The sequence below is a fragment of the Xenopus laevis genome, chromosome 1S (assembly GCF_017654675.1).
Source record: "Xenopus laevis strain J_2021 chromosome 1S, Xenopus_laevis_v10.1, whole genome shotgun sequence".
Taxonomy (NCBI): Eukaryota; Metazoa; Chordata; class Amphibia; order Anura; family Pipidae; genus Xenopus; species Xenopus laevis.
This window is the reverse complement of record NC_054372.1, coordinates 133,000,112-133,017,529: the sequence shown is the minus strand read 5'-3', so window position 1 is coordinate 133,017,529 and position 17,418 is coordinate 133,000,112. Positions and strand designations below refer to the sequence as shown.

The window sequence follows — 17,418 nt, the reverse complement described above, 5'->3', positions numbered from 1 at the left end:
TCCTTGGATATTGCTCGTATACAGGACATTGAAAGCTGGTGAAAGAAAACTGAAGACATACAAAATACAAGTAATTCAAGCCATCTGTTTATATTTGTGTCTACTAGAGCTTTATTAGGAGCTGAACAATAAAGTTTTATATAGGATGGGGACTTTAACTTCATTGTGGTCTATTTTTCTAAAAGGGGTAGTTTACCTTTATTTTATTACTTATATTTCTATTCAGGCCCTCAATGGTTCATCTTTTAGTTTCATATTCAAATTTCTGCCTGGTTGTAAGATACCAGATAGTTGCTTAAATTCCAAACTTGGGAGCTGCTAAACAAAAAGCTAAATAATACAAAAACATAAAAAGGAAAGGCTAATTGCAAATTGTCTCAGATTATTACTGTCTATGTCATACTAAGTTAAATTGAACTATCCCTTTAAAACAAGTGATTCTGTGCAGAGGAAGAGACAGAGAGGCATACAGTAGGTAAAAAAGAGCTTTTCTGAATGTATAATATCTAGATTGTTGGTTACCAAACTACGGGGAAGCCCAAAGCAGTGGACTGAAGTGCACTGAATGTAGCCCTGGAAGCTCAACAAATCTATAAATGTATTCATGGGCTTCCTCAAATAGGGGTGGGAGGATTTGCATACCTTACAGTCCCCTGTCCCAGATCACTATTTAAATGTCCCATGTTGCCCTGCTTACCCTCGATTCTTTTCAGCGTCCTGCTTCTTGAGGAAAAAATCAAAGATGGACTGCAATGCCGATTATCCATTTCCTGTAGTAATTATACTGGAGTGTCTGGGGTTAATATGCTGATTATCCATTATCTGTAGTAGTTATCAGAGCTGTTGACCAACCCAGGGCCGCCATCAGAAATCACGGGGCCCCACACAACAAAATTTTCGAGCCCCCCCTCACGACACCTCCCCTAACCACGCCCCTAACCACGCCCTCACCTTAACCACGCCCCCTCACCACAAAGGTCACATTCACAAACTGTATGGTGGCCCTGCAGTATGGGGCTCAGGGGCCCTGCAGTATGGGGCCCAGGGGCCCTGCAGTATGGGGCCATGGGGCCCTGCAGTATGGGGCCATGGGGCCCTGCAGTATGGGGCCCTGCAGTATGGGGCCCAGGGGCCCTGCAGTATGGGGCCCAGGGGCCCTGCAGTATGGGGTTCAGGGGCCCTGCAGTATGGGGTTCAGGGGCCCTGCAGTATGGGGCTATGGGGCCCTGCAGTATGGGGTTCGGGGGCCCTGCAGTATGGGGTTCAGGGGCCCTGCAGTATGGGGTTCAGGGGCCCTGCAGTATGGGGTTCAGGGGCCCTGCAGTATGGGGCCATGGGGCCCTGCAGTATGGGGCCCTGCAGTATGGGGCTCAGGGGCTACATTCATTAGTGGCTCAGGGGCTACATTGGTGGCTCAGGGGCTACATTGGTGGTTTAGGGGCTACATTGGTGGCTCAGGGGACTTACCTGCTTGTGCTGGTGTTTTCTTCTTCCTCCAGGAGGGTCTTCTTCGTCGTCTTCACCGTCCGTTCGCTGTCTCCAGGAAGCACGTCCTCCTCCAGCGAAGTCCTCGATCTTCTGACTGCTGGCGGCAGGCGGCTTAAATAGAGTTGCGCCCGTGCGTACTGACGTCACGCGTACGCACGGGACGCAGCTCTGTGAGGAAAAATGCAGGGCAGAGTCAGGTCGCGGCCGGGCCCCCTGGAAGCGGGGAAATCCACCAGGCCCGGGAGGAATGTCCCCCCAGTGACCCCCTGATGGCGGCCCTGGACCAACCCCATGTCATGAGAGAGATATTGATCCACTCCAGGCCTTTTTAAGGCCTTATTTCATGGTATCATTTAGACCTAAAAAAACAGGACTGGATCATTATCACCCTCAAGACATGGGATTGGTTGACAGCTTTGAGTAAAGGTGGCCATACATGGATAGATCCGCTCGTTTGGCGATATCGCCAAACGAGCGGATCTCCCTCCGATATGCCCACCTTGAGGTGGGCAATATCGGGCTGATCCGATCGTGGGCCCTAGGGCCCAACGATCGGATCCTAGCGTTTCGCAAACGGGCGGTCGGATCGCGGGACCGCATCAACGAACAGATGCGGCCGCGATCCGACGGGATTTTTAACCCCATCCGATCGAGATCTGGCCGACTTTCGGCCAGATCTCGATCGGGGAAGCCCGTCGGGGGCCCCCATACACGGGCCAATAAGCTGCCGACTCGGTCTGTCGGCAGCTTTTATCGGCCCGTGTATGGCCACCTTAATACTCTTACAGAAATGTCCCGAGTTTCTTTACTTTACTTACACTATATAAATTATTTAAATATTACTTTCTTCAGTCTTGAAATAACTTAATTACAGCAAACAAACGTACTATTTTGGGAACACTGCATCACCAAAAATCTTGTTTATGTGCCAGAATGGGGCACCTGTTGTACATACCTGTGCACTGGCTACAAAATTTGATGGTGAGCAAGGCAGTGACATCTATAAAGCCCACAGCCATCTGTATTGTATCTAGCCCTACATCTGTAACACCAGTATACTAACCAGTTATGGATTTAGAAATCCAGAAACTCGGATGTTAAGATAAATAAGGCTTTCAACACAAAATAGCCAATGTCCTCCTAATCAAAATACAGGGAAGGTAGTCTACCCTTCTCTCCCTAAAAAACCTCTAATATCCTATTAAATGCACAAAGCGATAATCCACTAAAAAACTGATTCATTTTATATCTTGTACAACAGGCACTGGGCTCTGTTCAAGAAAATGCAGCACAACCACAACATTCCTGCACTTTTTTTTCTGGGTAAAGCAAAGGCTCCATGAAATTCTGTAACTAAAGGGAATGTTGCATTAACATATAGTCGATTGAGGACACCTTCCTACGTCCAGTTTGTTATCTATAAACTTCTCTGCACATGTGGCACATCATGTAAGTGGCCTAGTGGGGCTCATTTACTAACTAATGGGGACAAATACTCATTTATCTTTGATTATAGTAACCCACAGAGACTGATCAAAGGTTTGCTTCTTCATTTATCCTGCAGTAAACTGATCATTTAACTGCTATTTAATTACCAAAGACAATATCCTCCTGATCAAAATATAGGGAAGGTAAACTCTACCCTTCCTCCCCATCTTGGTCACTGCATTGCAATCCCAGTGTTATGAAACGAACCCTGTATGTATGCATGCAAGAGACTGGAGTACTCCATGGGGCACCTCTTTGTTTCATGTGAACTAATTCCACCAACATCTTTCAACAACAAATGCCTAGAAATCTCGTTTATAGCTGATTAGAACAGGATTTGAAAAACAGAATATATTTTAACACACATTTCTCCTAATAAACAACCCTTGCTACACCCTGCCAGATGCTATACGTCTGATTAAAAGCATAGTAAAAAGGTGAGAATTGTATGATGGGAGCTTTATTACAACAAGCATCTGCTCCAGATATTACTCAGTATATTGATTTAGTTATTATTCAATATGAATGGGTCTCTATGAAAGGGACTGAGGCCACTTGAAAGTCATGGGTCAAGCAGTGTGATTGTTAACATGGTTACATGGAAATATATGTGCTTACTAGAGAAGCATGGACAGTAGCTATAAAATGTCAATCTGATAAGTATCTAGGCTAGAGAATGCCTCATTTTACAGAATAACAGCTGCAAGTTCCCACAATACATCCCTGTATAGAAACTGTCCCTATTGTGTCTATACATATAAAGTAATAAATGTGCTACTAAATATACCTGTTCAGCTGGTTCATACTCTTAAGATTATCTTCTGCTCTTGCCTAATATGTTAAAGAGAAAATCCTGCAAAACTGAGAAAAGCATACAACAGCCCTACAAGACAATCTGATGAATGCATTGAAAGTGGCATACAACCAAAAACATTTTAGGGAAACAGAAATTTTAACTATATATATTAACTGCAGACTGAGATATGGCCACGGGCTTGCAAAAATAGAATTGTGTCTATCCCTTTTCATTTTTCCATTATTTTAGATAAGATGGAATGTGCATTATTTGGCTGCCCCAATAACAAAGGCAATGTAGACTTTAAACAAACTTGTGGTCAATGTTTTTCTCAATTTTTCCACTTCCACATATATAAAGGATCTGTTTCTCCAGTTTCCAGTTAATGCCTTAAAATGTCACAATAGTGCAAATAATTTGTGGAAGGGATACCCGGTTTACAGCAGCTCTTGCCTCTTTGTTGAACTATGTGAGTCTCTGTGACATTGGGTAGAGGAGGACTGAAGCTTTAATTGTGGCTTTGGAGAACTGGGGGAGGGACATATTGTGGCCTGGGGATTAGAGCCTTGGCCTACAGCTGCTGGACTCATGATAGGCACAGTTATAGCCTGGAGCACATGGGGGCTTTCTACTCTTTTACCCTTGCTATGACGAGTAGTTTCCCTGGACCGAGATCTCTGGGCCCTGTCATGTTTGGGGCTCTTGGTCCTTTTAGGGGAGGGACTGCGGCTCTTCTGGCTGGAAGTGTTGGGAAGGATGAGATCGTGGAGACGAGCCAAAGCTGGACTCCTGCTCCGAGGTGAACGTGCACTAGCTGGACTGGGGCTACGGGACTTCGGTCGAAGAAGAATATGAGTGCTATCTTCCTCTTCTGAACTGGAATCTGAACTGTCAGAGGAAGAACCTGCCTCTGAGTCGGGCAAACAGATCTAAATAAATTAAAAAAAAGTAGATACTGTATAAGGACATGGAATGAATATACAAGATTACAACATGCCAAAACCCCTGACACATAACAAGTTCTGGTGAAACATTGCTCATATAGAAAAAAACAAAAAAAATCGAATTATAGTCCTTCACCTGGAACGGCTCAGTGATTCCAATCAGTGTGCCAAGGTTATTGCTGAAGTAACCAAGAAGGTACTCGCTGGTCGTCTTGGAAAGCAATTCCTAATTGAACAAGTACTGATAAACATATATGGCTTTTATTGTATTAGCTGCATACCTCATGCTGGTATTGCCCTCTCTCTGTTTCTTCGTCAGATTTTGCCCACACATAAGAGACATAATCTTTGTGATGTCTAAATCCCACCTGTATATGGTAGATAACGAAAAATAATCAATGCTTATGAAGTGGTTTATATACAGTATGGAAGTGATTGAACTGATTACTCACACTATAAAGTCCAATCCAATCCCAGGAACTCTTCATATATGCCGGAGACCATCGATAGATGACATGGGCATCATCAGGCTGCAACCACTCATCATGCACCAACATTTGGACCAGAGGAGCAACAATACAGGAGGAGTACTGTCAAAAACAGAAAGAACAGAAGTCTTATTACCATCTAACTGCTGCAGTATGACTCTAAAAACAAATCTGAATAATGAACTGGGATCTTGATTTTACCTGCAGTGAGAATATAGCAGATACAGGCTTATGGTCACTCTCTGTATACTGCACGTGGCTTCCATAACTGAGTAAGGTCACTGCTAATTCTTTAGACCGTGTGCTGATCATGCCTTGTTGTTTGGCAGGAGGGGTTGTTTGAGGGATTGGACTTTTCATTTTCCATAGAATGCGATCTGTCCAGGCCGGCTTTCTCTTCTTAGAGCTTAGGAGAACACAATAAGAGCTACAACAGGCTGCTGCTTCATTACTTTCCAATACACAGTAAGGAGAATTTATCAAGATGCCTGTTTTGTACACAGGGATTCAATTCAGGGAGAAACCGTTGTCTGACAGTTAATCACATGAAAACTCATGGACGAGATTCAATTCGAGGAGGAAAATTTTTTTTTCCAAATTTTGTTCCACTTTTTTGTCATACACTTTAATAGCGTTTTTGCTTTATAAACTGTGAGATACGTTTTTCTGAATTGAATCTCAAATTGAATCTCGTCCACGAGTTATGTGATAAACCTTTTCGTCACTGAATTGAATCTGGCCCATGTGACCACCCTGAAAATGCAGTGGTTGTTACAATGTCATGATAATATCCTTACACTCAGGAGAAAATAAATGACAATATGAGACGTTGCAGACTTCTAGGGGTAGGCAGAAGACTTTTAAACAGGTACCTGTCCAGTGCCCCCACATTGTTGTGCCCTAGGCAGGTGCCTCTTCTGCCTACCCCTAGTTCAGCCCTGACCGTAAGCACAACGTTATTCTATCTGCACATGCACCAACCCAACCACTAATTGCTGTAAATCTGCAGACTTTCTTACCTTGTGTCATAGGTGTTGGTCCCTACATCAAACTTGTATGTGGGAGGAAAAGTCAGAGGACCCTCCATGAATCCATTAAGCACTGGCTTGAAGATTTTTGCTATGTTTAACTGAAACAAGTAAAAAGAAAAACAATCATTTAGAGACACCTTGCGACACCACAGCTTGATACACCGCAGTGAGAAGCCAGACAGATCACCCTGTGAAATATAGGGTAACATAGCACTATAGACGCCATTTTGGGAAAAAAAACTCCAGCCATTGATGAGCCTCAATTATTGGATTTTATAGCCTAGGAAATATTTCTGCAGCGGCTTAACTTGAACTTTAAACTTTTTGTAATTCAGTTAGTATTTCAGAAGAACAGAGAGCAGGTAAATACTCTATGCTGCTGACATCTTTCCGCTGATTTAATAACTACTATATTATAAAACAGAATGAAAGAAAAACAGAATGAAGAAAAAAAAGCTGTACTATATCTAGTTCTTTATCACTTGTCAGTTTGTGCCGGGATTTCAGTACGTAGCGCTGCCTTCAGTATGCTTCTCCTCAACTATAAAACCTAAAGTATTTACTGTCCTGCCCAAATAAGTAAGGAAAAAACTTCAGAACAAAACCTGTTACTGATATATGCATATACTTTACATATACAATTTAATGACACTGGTCTGTAGCTGCACTACAACAAAAAGGCAAGAGGGTCCTGCAGTCGATCATTATTTTTGTTGCATTAATCATATAAACATTTCATTTCTTTTTTGTCCAATATCGTGCTAGTAATAAAGATCAATCACATTCAGTCCATAAGAGGGATATAAATGAGCTGAAGAGAGTGCAGAGACGTGCAACTAAATTGGTTAGAGGGATGGAAGACTTACATTTTTTGGACAGACATAATATCAAAGGCTATTGTGATACTAAACTCTATAGTTAGTATAGGTATGGGTATATAGAATTTATGTGAAAGTAGGGAGGGGTGTGTGTATGGATGCTGGGTTTTTATTTGGAGGGGTTGAACTTTATGGACTTTGTCTTTTTTCAACCCGATTTAAATATGTAACTGATGTAATATATATTATTGCAGGTTTTATGTCCTTTTAAAGTATGTTTCTAAGAAATTTGGTAAGTTTTTTTCCTGTACCCAGAAAAGCTAAATCACTATATATATATATATATATATATATATATATATATATATATATAGCTATATATATATTAACGTAGAACTCCCATTTTAAATTTTTCAGGGGACAAGAAACAAATGGTGTAAGATCTGGGAAAATATAAAAGCAGAATAATTTATTATGCATAAAATAAATATGTGGAACCATAAAAATGATGTAAAATTGGGTAAAATTAAAATAGAAAAACTTAAGTTTCACTGTAAATTTAGGCAGAAAGTAGAACTGTGGAAAGGTAAATAAGTCTACATTCTGCAGGTCTTGCTGTAATACAAGAGAGAAGAAATTAATATTATACATGCCTGCAGTATATCACTCCCTATAGTATTACTTCAGATTAATGTACAACCTATATGTTCTGGCTTATTGGAGACAGTATTGACTGTCCATATTCTACAAGCACTCACAGTCTGTTTCATAATAGAGATGTACACCATTGCTTCAGGGTAAAATTGCTGTAGTAAAATATTTATAGCTATTATAAGAAATGTGTTTTGTAATGCTTTCCTGGAATACATAAACCTTTAGATAGCACCATCTGCTGTCTGTAAATGGCATTACACAAGATGTGACCTTTAATAGTAATAGTTTTTAGCCCCTGCAGGAAGAGAGGACTGATCCAGGTATCTGCACAAAGTCCTATAAAGCCTTCCTTGGAGGGGATGGAAGGCTTCGCACAGTGCAGCCAAATTTTTTACAACCAACAATAATACCACTAGAAATGCAGTAAAACAAACATCTACTTTTAAAGGGCTACTGTATCAGTTACCATATCCACCTGTTCTAGGCTGATAGGACTAGAGACCATGTATCCGTTAGCAGTTACATTATGTGGTGCAGTCTGCCCAGATGTCTCCCCCCTCTGGTGACATCATGCAAGTACCTATTTCCGCACTTGTGTGTGTGTGTGTGTATATATATATATATATATATATATATATATATATATATATATATATATATATATATATATATATATATATATATATGCTGCAGCACAAAAGGGAGCTTGAGCAGAAGTTTAAATAACAATGCTTTAAAGGTAAAACAGGCAGTTTTCTTTTATAGAAAAAAAGGAAAAGGAAAACATCTAGCAGGATCAGCAACATCACAGAGTGGAAAGAACTTCTTTTCCAAGTTTATCTGACCAAACAGCAACTAATGTCCTAGTACAGTGGATATGGAGAATCTTCCCCCAACAATTTATTTCTAAGAAATGTAGCTTCCTCTCTGAAACCAGCTGTTTAGATACCAGATATGTGCACTTTGTGACAAATTTCAGAGCTCCTGCTTTATCACAAAGTGCAATAGTCCTATATTGCAGAAACCTATATATTTACATGTCATAGTTATGCTTCTTGGGGAAAGGTCCATGTTATTCTTGGTGCTCCTGAGGCCCCTCACTTGGTCCTTCTCCCAGAGTAGAGCCAGCTTGTTGCCTTGGATGGCAGATTTCACAAAATGCAAATCCAGATCCTCTATTCGGAAATTAAGATCTCCAAACCAGAACACCAAGCTGAAAAGAAAAATGTATTAGGGTTTTAGGGATGCTCCATCATGTGCTTGTGAGGTTACTCTGCCTACACAGTACCACATCTCCATCTCCAAAAACAAGACAGCACCTACAAAAGAGTTTATATGTGACATTTCTTAACACTTAAAATACTATTCAAAAACATGATGCTGTTGATTTGTATAATAATAATAATTCTATATGTTATTTATATGCTATTAATATATGTCATAGTTAATTTGTAACGTTAAATTAGGCTACAAATGTTGTACATTATATTTTGGGCTTTAATACCAGCCCAAGGCAACCACAGTCCTTTAGCAGGGAAGATCTGTGTCTCTAGAGATGCCCCAGTAGCTCCCCATCTTCTTTTCTGCTGACTCACTGCACATGCTCTGTGCTATTGCCAGTTACTGAGTTAAGGGTCCAACTCACAATATATGGTTTATTCAGAACAGAAATGTCTCTATAAGGCTGATAACTACTTAATACAGATAATTACTAAACGTCAGCGCATAAACCAGTGCAGCCAGCATCAGAATTTAATAATCAGCCATGTAGCGTCAGCCTATATTACAGACCAACCTCATTTTCTTCTTGATAAATTGTAACGACCCCTATGCTTAGCTTCTCAACAGCTGTTCAGAGCCCACTGAGCATGTGAGTGTCAGACATGTTCCAAGATGGTGACCCCCTGTGACAAGTATGAAGTCCTGGATCATTGCTGCTATTGAGAAGCTAAAACTTTAAGCAAGTGCAATAAGTTCAGTATAGCATTTAACCATATAAATGTTTAGGGTTTAGTTCTCCTTTAAAGCGGGCAACAATATAAACAAATATCATTGTACAGACCTTGAGGCAGTATTACTTACTCATGGTCCAGAACACCATTAGCCAGTGGTCCCTGGAACTGCTGAAGATGCAAGATGCTTTCAAAATTATCCACACGCTGATCGGTATTCTCCATATGAGCCGGTAAATGGAAATTAAGAAAGCATACCATGTGACCAAAAAGAGACAATTGAATGCTGACTCCGCCCTTGTTACCCTATAAATAAGGACCATTAGGGCTCATTCACAATTGCTAGGCACTAGAATGCCAAAGACAATGCACTTGGCCCTTCTTACCAGGGGCGTAACTATAGAGGAAGCAGACCCTGCGGTTGCAGGGGGGCCAAGGATTGTAGGGGGCCCAGTGAGACCCTAACTAATTAGCAATTTTAATATATCTTGGTAAAATAGGCCAACTTATAAATATTTTGGGGCCCTAAATTGAATTTGCTATGGGGCCCAGTAACAACTAGTTACGCCACTGCTTCTTACACTCATCTATACTAATAGACTAATGTGCTGGTGGTGCAATGGAGCCTTGAACCTACCACCTGTCTTGACCAGGTGGTAAGTACTGGGCTCCCTATGCATATTTTGCCCATAGGCATTTGCTCAGTGTTGTAGTCCACCAGCCCTGCCACCTCGTGGCCCTCACTCCAGTCTCGAGATCCTCTAAGCGTCAATACAGAATTTAGTATAGAGTCAGAGAATTCAAGCACTTATTGCAAGATTTCAATTTTCCGAAACGTGCAGCTGAAGCAAAGCTGAACCCTTAAAATCATGTGACTTTAAAGCACCAGAAAACAGAAACTTTTTTGCATTTATATAGTTTTTTAAATATATTTCTCAAATTTAAATATGCAATATGAGTTTTGAATTTGGCTGAAAATTTTGTGAAACAGGAATTTTGGCCAATCACTAGTAATTCTGCTGGAAAGCTGCAAATGCCACTCTTTACGCGTCATATTTTTCTAGCTCCATCCTGCCAAAATCACTAACCAAAAGGAAACATCATTTAGAAAGTAAGCATTATCTTAGCTTGCTTTTTTCATATAGGTCAATCTTTGCTTTTCTCATTTTATAACACTTTGGGGGGACCCATATATCATATGTCAATTAAATCTCAGCTTGGCTCATCTCCATTTCCAAAATAATTTGATCTCCTGTTTTATGGCTTCATTTCCTATAAGCCCAATGAGCAGAATATGGGAACTGTTGCCCTTATACCCCCATGTTTAAAATAATCTTAGAAATGCATTGTATAGCAGAACACAGTTAAAACTGTAACTCACAGCACACAGAAGGACAAAAACTATCACAGAGATACTGTGTGAAACAAGCCCCTGCATTTGATTTGGAAGATGACTGGCATGATTGTTATGAATGGAGTCCAATCACTGACTAGGTATTTTAGTGAAATCCACAATATATGGTTGAAAACCCCAATATGTTTATAAGGCTGGAAGGAATAGTGTGCTTTCTGTGTGTCTTATCTTTGTTCTATTAGGTGTTTGAGTCATGAGAAATCTTGGATGATTTCCAGTGGGGGCCATAAAACCCCTTGTATGTCTGCATCTTGCCCAAAAGCCACTGGATGCATGCATAATTATGAACTAGGCAAACATACAGGAAAAAGGTATTTCTCATTCCAAATTCTCTTTATCTCAGTGCAACGAAGACACTGTGCAGTGAAAACGTAAACATGAGACATAATTACAGTATGCAAAAACAAAAGGAGTCCTGGACCTTTTCAAGAGCACCAATAAATATATACAGAATTATATAGTATATATAATTTTTTATATATGCATTTTCTAAATGCTATAAAGACAGAGACACTAACTGTTTCCTTTTAAGGGTTGCTTAAAACCTAAGCTTATCATGATGATTTCTGCTTAATATCAGGGAAACCTATGATTACATGGATTTATGATATCCCTCTAGTAAAACAGTCACAGCATTGGGAACCGTTACCATGGAGGTTGTCATGCAGGGCTCCAGAACTCATTCTGCATAAACGTTTAGATATGCAACTTTTTAACTGGTGATTCTAGGGGGTCACATAACATTCATGGCTGTTTATGGTACCACCCAGTCAGAATGATGATTAAAAAAAGAGATTTTTGTCCCCCCCACAAAAAAGGCATTTAATGTGTTGGTCTTACTGGAATGTTCAAAATCTATTCTAAAGTATTACAGTGCAGCCTACAAACATCCACACACTGACCCAATATCCTCCGAGGCCCGTCCTTGTGCAGTCTGTCTGTATGTCCCGGAGGAAAGGCAAATGGAAATACTTTGAAAACACCAACAATAGACAACCTTGCATTCTCACCGAGCTGACCTACGAACAATGGCAAATTTGGGGGTCAGAACATAAAACACTTTTTTTTTTTAAATACAGGTATGGGACCTGTTATCAAGAATGCTTCCGGAGTTTCCGGATAAGGAATCTTTCTGCAATTTGGATCACCTAAAAAATAATTTAAATATTAATTCAACCCAATAAAATAGATTGTTTTACCTTCAGTAAGGATTTATCTTAGTTGGGATCAAGTACAAGCTATGGTTCTATTATTACAGTGAAAAAGAAAATCATTTTAAAATATTTTAATTATTTGATTCAAATTAAGTCTATGAGAGATGGTCTTCCCGTAATTTGGATATTTCTGGATAACAGGTTTCTCGATAATGCATCCTATATCTGTATTTCATGAATCTGCAAGCTCTAAAATGTGAAATTTTTTGAATCACCCCTTTTATTGAGAAACTGAATACATTTTATGTGCAAGCTGGACCACTTTAGGTATGGTATCTATCTATCGATCTATCTATCTACAGTATCTATCCATCTGTCTGTCCATCTATCTTTGTGGAATGCTGTCTGTGTAAGTGTAGCATTCACAATAACACTACTGAGACAAAAGCAGAGCAGGCAGTATATAGTATTTCTTATTTTTGGAGCTCACCAGTACATAGCTGAAAGGACTGAGGACATCCATAAAGACCTCACTCCACTGATCTGAGAACAGAGCATCTTTCAGGCGTTTATTGATCATAGAATTGACCTCCTGCAGCCTGAGGAAACACAGTATGAGCATGACCCTTTTCCTATTGCACTTTCAGCTATTAATGTAACACAGACCTCATGCATGTGTTCTGCCATTCACAGAAAGATAAACTCCACGGGGAATGCATAGACAAGAGGCTTAAATTCTTACCCAATAACAAACATGTCAATTTTATCATCTCTAGCATTGAGACACAGGAGGGAGGTGAGGTCTGAAGGTGGCACAGCACATCCAACGTTCCATGTGATAAAATATATCCTTATAATTAAAGTACAAAAAGGAAATATAAAAATTAATACATCTTCTAAACATACCTTTCATAACCGCTTAATATTAGTAGATTAAGAAGGTATGCATATTTTTTTAATTTGTTGTTGAGAGCATGAAAATCTTTGGTAATGTTACCTGAAGTCCTTCCCTGCTCCATCCAATGTACCTTCCCCTTGGGATATCTCAGTTTCTGCTTGTGATGGACGAATGCAATCAGGTGGTGGATGCTGCTCGTGGGACTTAGAAGTGTGTGCTCTGTGTCGTGGCCTGGGGACTTCACGAGATCCTCTGGGACTTGTGATAGGAGAGCGATGAGGAGAGGATGGAGGTGGAGGCAATGGTGGGTACTGCCGGGTTGGGGACAAGAGACTAGGACAGGATCCCTCAGGCTGTGATCTGCCAGAATCCACTCTTACATTTATTGGGGATCCTAAAGGATGGAGCCTCTGAGATCCTTCTGGTTGGGATCGGTCAGGGGCAGAAAAGCCAACAGGTGAAAGGACGGGTGGAGAGCTGTACCACTGTGAGGGGAGTTTGGAAGCTACTGGATCCTTCAGGCTGGGACCTTCCAGAGCCTGCGGGGCTAAGTCGGGGAGATGATAAAGTAGTGGGTCTGGGAGGGATCTCAGGTGAGGGCAGAGCAACAAACACACATTGATCAGAATAAGGTACAGGTGAATCCATCTGAGGAAAAACCATATACAGTACATGTAATGTTAAATATTTTCCTATGGAGGATTATAAAAACAAAATAAATGTACAAAATTCTGAGAATTGTATCAGATACAGAATAACCCTCAGTAAATCCCATTATGTTCAAGCCATATGGGGAATGCATAGAACCTTTGTGTGAGCTATTCTCCTTATCTATGTTACTGGTGTCCTCTCCATGACACCTCCAAATAACGGCTCCAAAAATAACCCACAGCTTTCTGTGGATTTATCAGAATGGCGTGAGATGGTGACACGGGAGAGGCAGGGAGAGCAGCAAGAATGTGCAGGAGAGAGAAATGGAGGGCTGGAAAAAGAGAGGTCATTAAAGGACAGCTGTGAAAAAATAAAGTCAGAAACGCAAGGGAGAGATTAGCATTAAGAGAAGCAGTGGTGAAGAGGAAGATAAGAGGGTCATCAATATAATATATATATATAATGTGTACATTTAAGGTAATGGACAATAACCATCCAGATGTTGCACACTACAATTCTCAGCATTACGTAAAAGCCTAAGGACGATGACACATGGTGCTATTTGTCGCCCATGATTTGGTGCAGCTACAAAACGTCAGAAAATATACTGACAATATATACTGACAATTGTCTGCTAAAACACTCAAGTTACATAATTGCTCAAATATGCCTTTGTATGCATTTTGAGCGATTGTGCAAATTGAGCGTTTTTGCAGAGCCAATGCTCAGTATTGTCTGTAGCAGGGTATTTTCTGGTACTGTGTGTCATCACCCTAAGGCAGCAGAGGGCTACTGGGAGTAGCAGTTTTGAAGAAATTAATGTTTGTTTAACAGTCATGACTTGCACGGTTGTCCAGTCTAGAGCCTTAGGGGCAGTTGGAGACTGCCAAGTGATTTTTTATAGCCCCCATGCCCCAGCCATATTTGTATAACATCATTTGGCACATAACAGGCACAATGTTTGGCAATAATGTTATAATTATCCTTTACGTTGTAATATAATAAAATGTCAAATCACATATGCATTACATTACATGTATGAGGAATCTGCCATGTGTGTCAGGCACTTAAATGTACAAGGATTTTGAGCCATTATTTGTGTATTCGGTGTGTGAAAGGCTGCAAGAAATGGTAATAAATAATTCATCACATGCTCAATTATTCTATGGACCTATATTAAACTGCATACACATGCTGCTGTTCAAAAGAGTCCTTTAATCTAATACGGGAAAGGAGAAAGATCTCCTTTTATTTTGATTGCCTTGTACATCTTGCCCATTGGGAAACATTATAATATACATGTGCATGCCTCTACCTACAGTGTGTACACATATTTGGGCAGTGACAGAAAAAGGATTTCCCCTATTTTGCACAGCTAAACTACATTGACACATGGTCCTTTGGCTCCCCTAGGCCCCTCTAACTGGGTCAGGTGTCTCTGTATTATACCCATGGCTGGTTGTGCACAGAATTTCCTCTAAACCATGAACTCATGCTTGCCACACACATGTTATGATACCAATACCATCACCATGGTATAACGACACCACCAACACCATGGCAAGTTATGGACAGCACAGATACATATGGGACACATATTCTGTTTATAATTATGCATCACCTTTTAATGGTTAATTTATATATTTCGAAGGAAACATTTGCTGGGTTACAGGGGCTCTTGTTGACTTATCTGAAAGCTCATGGTGACCCACAGGTTAAGAACACCTGCTAAACAGCTAACTGGCCCCAGTTATGGAAGTCCTTGAATAGCTCTGTCCTATACTATGAAGCCAGACTGACATAAGCACAGCTGGATCTCAGTCATGGCATATATACACCTGTTAGATATAAAGGCTACTTTATTCTGCATATGATTAGTAAACACAGCAGAGATCTCCTCACTGTTGTGTCCTACATTAAACCAACAAATTAATCTTTACTGCTAGTGCTAGCAATGATCTGGGCAATAGCTCACTTTCTCTAACAAGTTCTGATCCAGAACACTGACTGGTTTATGCTAAATGCCACCTCTGTGCTGCCTATTGATGCCCATGGCTGAAAGATTGCCAAGCAACGCCGCCTCTTTATCTGTCACAGCAACACTGAGAGGCCACTGGTATGGGCTCCAAGGAGCTCCTGCGCTCTGCTCCTGTAGTTCACGTGGGTGGGGACTGGCCCAGGAAGGGTCATAAAAAGGGGAATCAATTGGTACAAAATGGCCATTGAAGTCCTTGGCCACATCTTTTATTCATAGGGCAGGAGTACAATCCATATTAAGTGCAGCACACAGAGGCACTTACAACCAAACAAGGAGCCACACATTATTAGCCACACACACGCAGGGCCGCCATCAGGGGGGGACAGGGGGGACAAGCGTACCGGGCCCGGGCATGAAGGGGGGCCCGGCAGCGCTGCATTTTTTTGAAGATCCGGGCCCCCCTTACGAGCGCCCGAGCCGTACGTCTTGCCTCTTCAGTGCCAAATGCGGAAGTGCCGAAAAGCCGAAGCCGATGCGACGAAAAGACCCGAAGTCACGGAAAAAGCCGAAGTCCCGAAGTCACGAAGCGCCGAAAAGACCCGAAGTCACGAAAACAGCCGAAGCCGAAGTCCTGAAGCAGCGCAAAGACCCGAAGTCACGAAAACAGCCGAAGCCGAAGTCCTGAAGCGGTGAAAAGACCCGAAGTCACGAAAGGAGGCGAAGTTGAAGTACTGAAGCCATGAGTTCAATTCTACTGAACACCAGTTTGTGTTTTTTTTTTTTTTTAATCCCCTGGCCACCAATGTATTATTTTAATATTCTATAGGCCCCTGCCACCAATCTTTTTTTTAAAACTTTTGTTTTTGGGGCCCCAATTTTTTTTTTAACTCATAAGGGGCCCCTTGCCACCATTGTTTTTTTTGGGGTTTTTTTTTTAAAAAAAAAATTAATTTTCTTTTTGGTGGCCCCAAATTTTTTTAACTTGTAAGGGGGCCCCTGCCACCAGTTTTTTTTTTTTTTCAAAAAAAAATTATTTTTTTTTTAAATTTTTTTTGGGGCCCCAATTTGTTTTTAACTTATAATGTTTTTTTTTTTTTTCAAAAAAAAATTAATTTTTTTTCAAATTTTTTTTTGGGGCCCCAATTTGTTTTTAACTTATAAGGGGGCCCCTGCCGCCAATGTTTTTTTTTTTTTTCAAAAAAAAATTAATTTTTTTTCAAATTTTTTTTTGGGGCCCCAATTTGTTTTTAACTTAGAAGGGGGCCCCTGCCACCAATGTTTGTTTATTTTTTAGTTTTTTTTACATTTTTTTTTGTTGGGGCCCCAAGTTTTTTTTAACAGGGGGCCCCTGCCACCAATGTTTTTAAAAAAAAAAAAATTTTAATTTTTTTTTTTTTGGGGCCCCAATTTTTTTTATAAGGGGGCCCTGACCATCAATAGCTTTTTACAACTTGTGTGGGGGGGGTTACTTTTTTAGCGCTGATGTCTGTGTGGTCTTTTAACTGCGATGTGGGCGGGATATGGGGCGGAGCTTGGTCGTCAGTGTGGGCGGGGCCCAGGGGGCCCCAAAAATTTTGTTGTACGGGGCCCCGTGATTTCTAATGGCGGCCCTGCACACACATACAGGAATTAGCAGAAGCACAAGTCTCCCAGCTAAACTACAA

The 17,418-nt window shown here is 40.8% G+C and overlaps 1 protein-coding gene across 1 annotated transcript; it reads right to left on the bottom strand.

Moving 5' to 3' along the window:
* Positions 1-3,427: 3,427 nt before the first annotated feature.
* On the bottom strand, positions 3,428-16,166 carry LOC108707052 (phosphatidylinositol 4,5-bisphosphate 5-phosphatase A-like). The gene is given in 12 exon segments (XM_041577144.1): positions 3,428-4,701; positions 4,998-5,084; positions 5,169-5,306; positions 5,406-5,610; positions 6,224-6,333; positions 8,809-8,920; positions 9,790-9,965; positions 11,976-12,092; positions 12,718-12,826; positions 12,970-13,077; positions 13,225-13,584; positions 13,586-16,166. Coding segments are annotated over 12 exon segments (2,217 nt in total). The 5' UTR covers positions 13,789-16,166; the 3' UTR covers positions 3,428-4,209.
* Between the last annotated feature and the right edge of the window lie 1,252 nt (positions 16,167-17,418).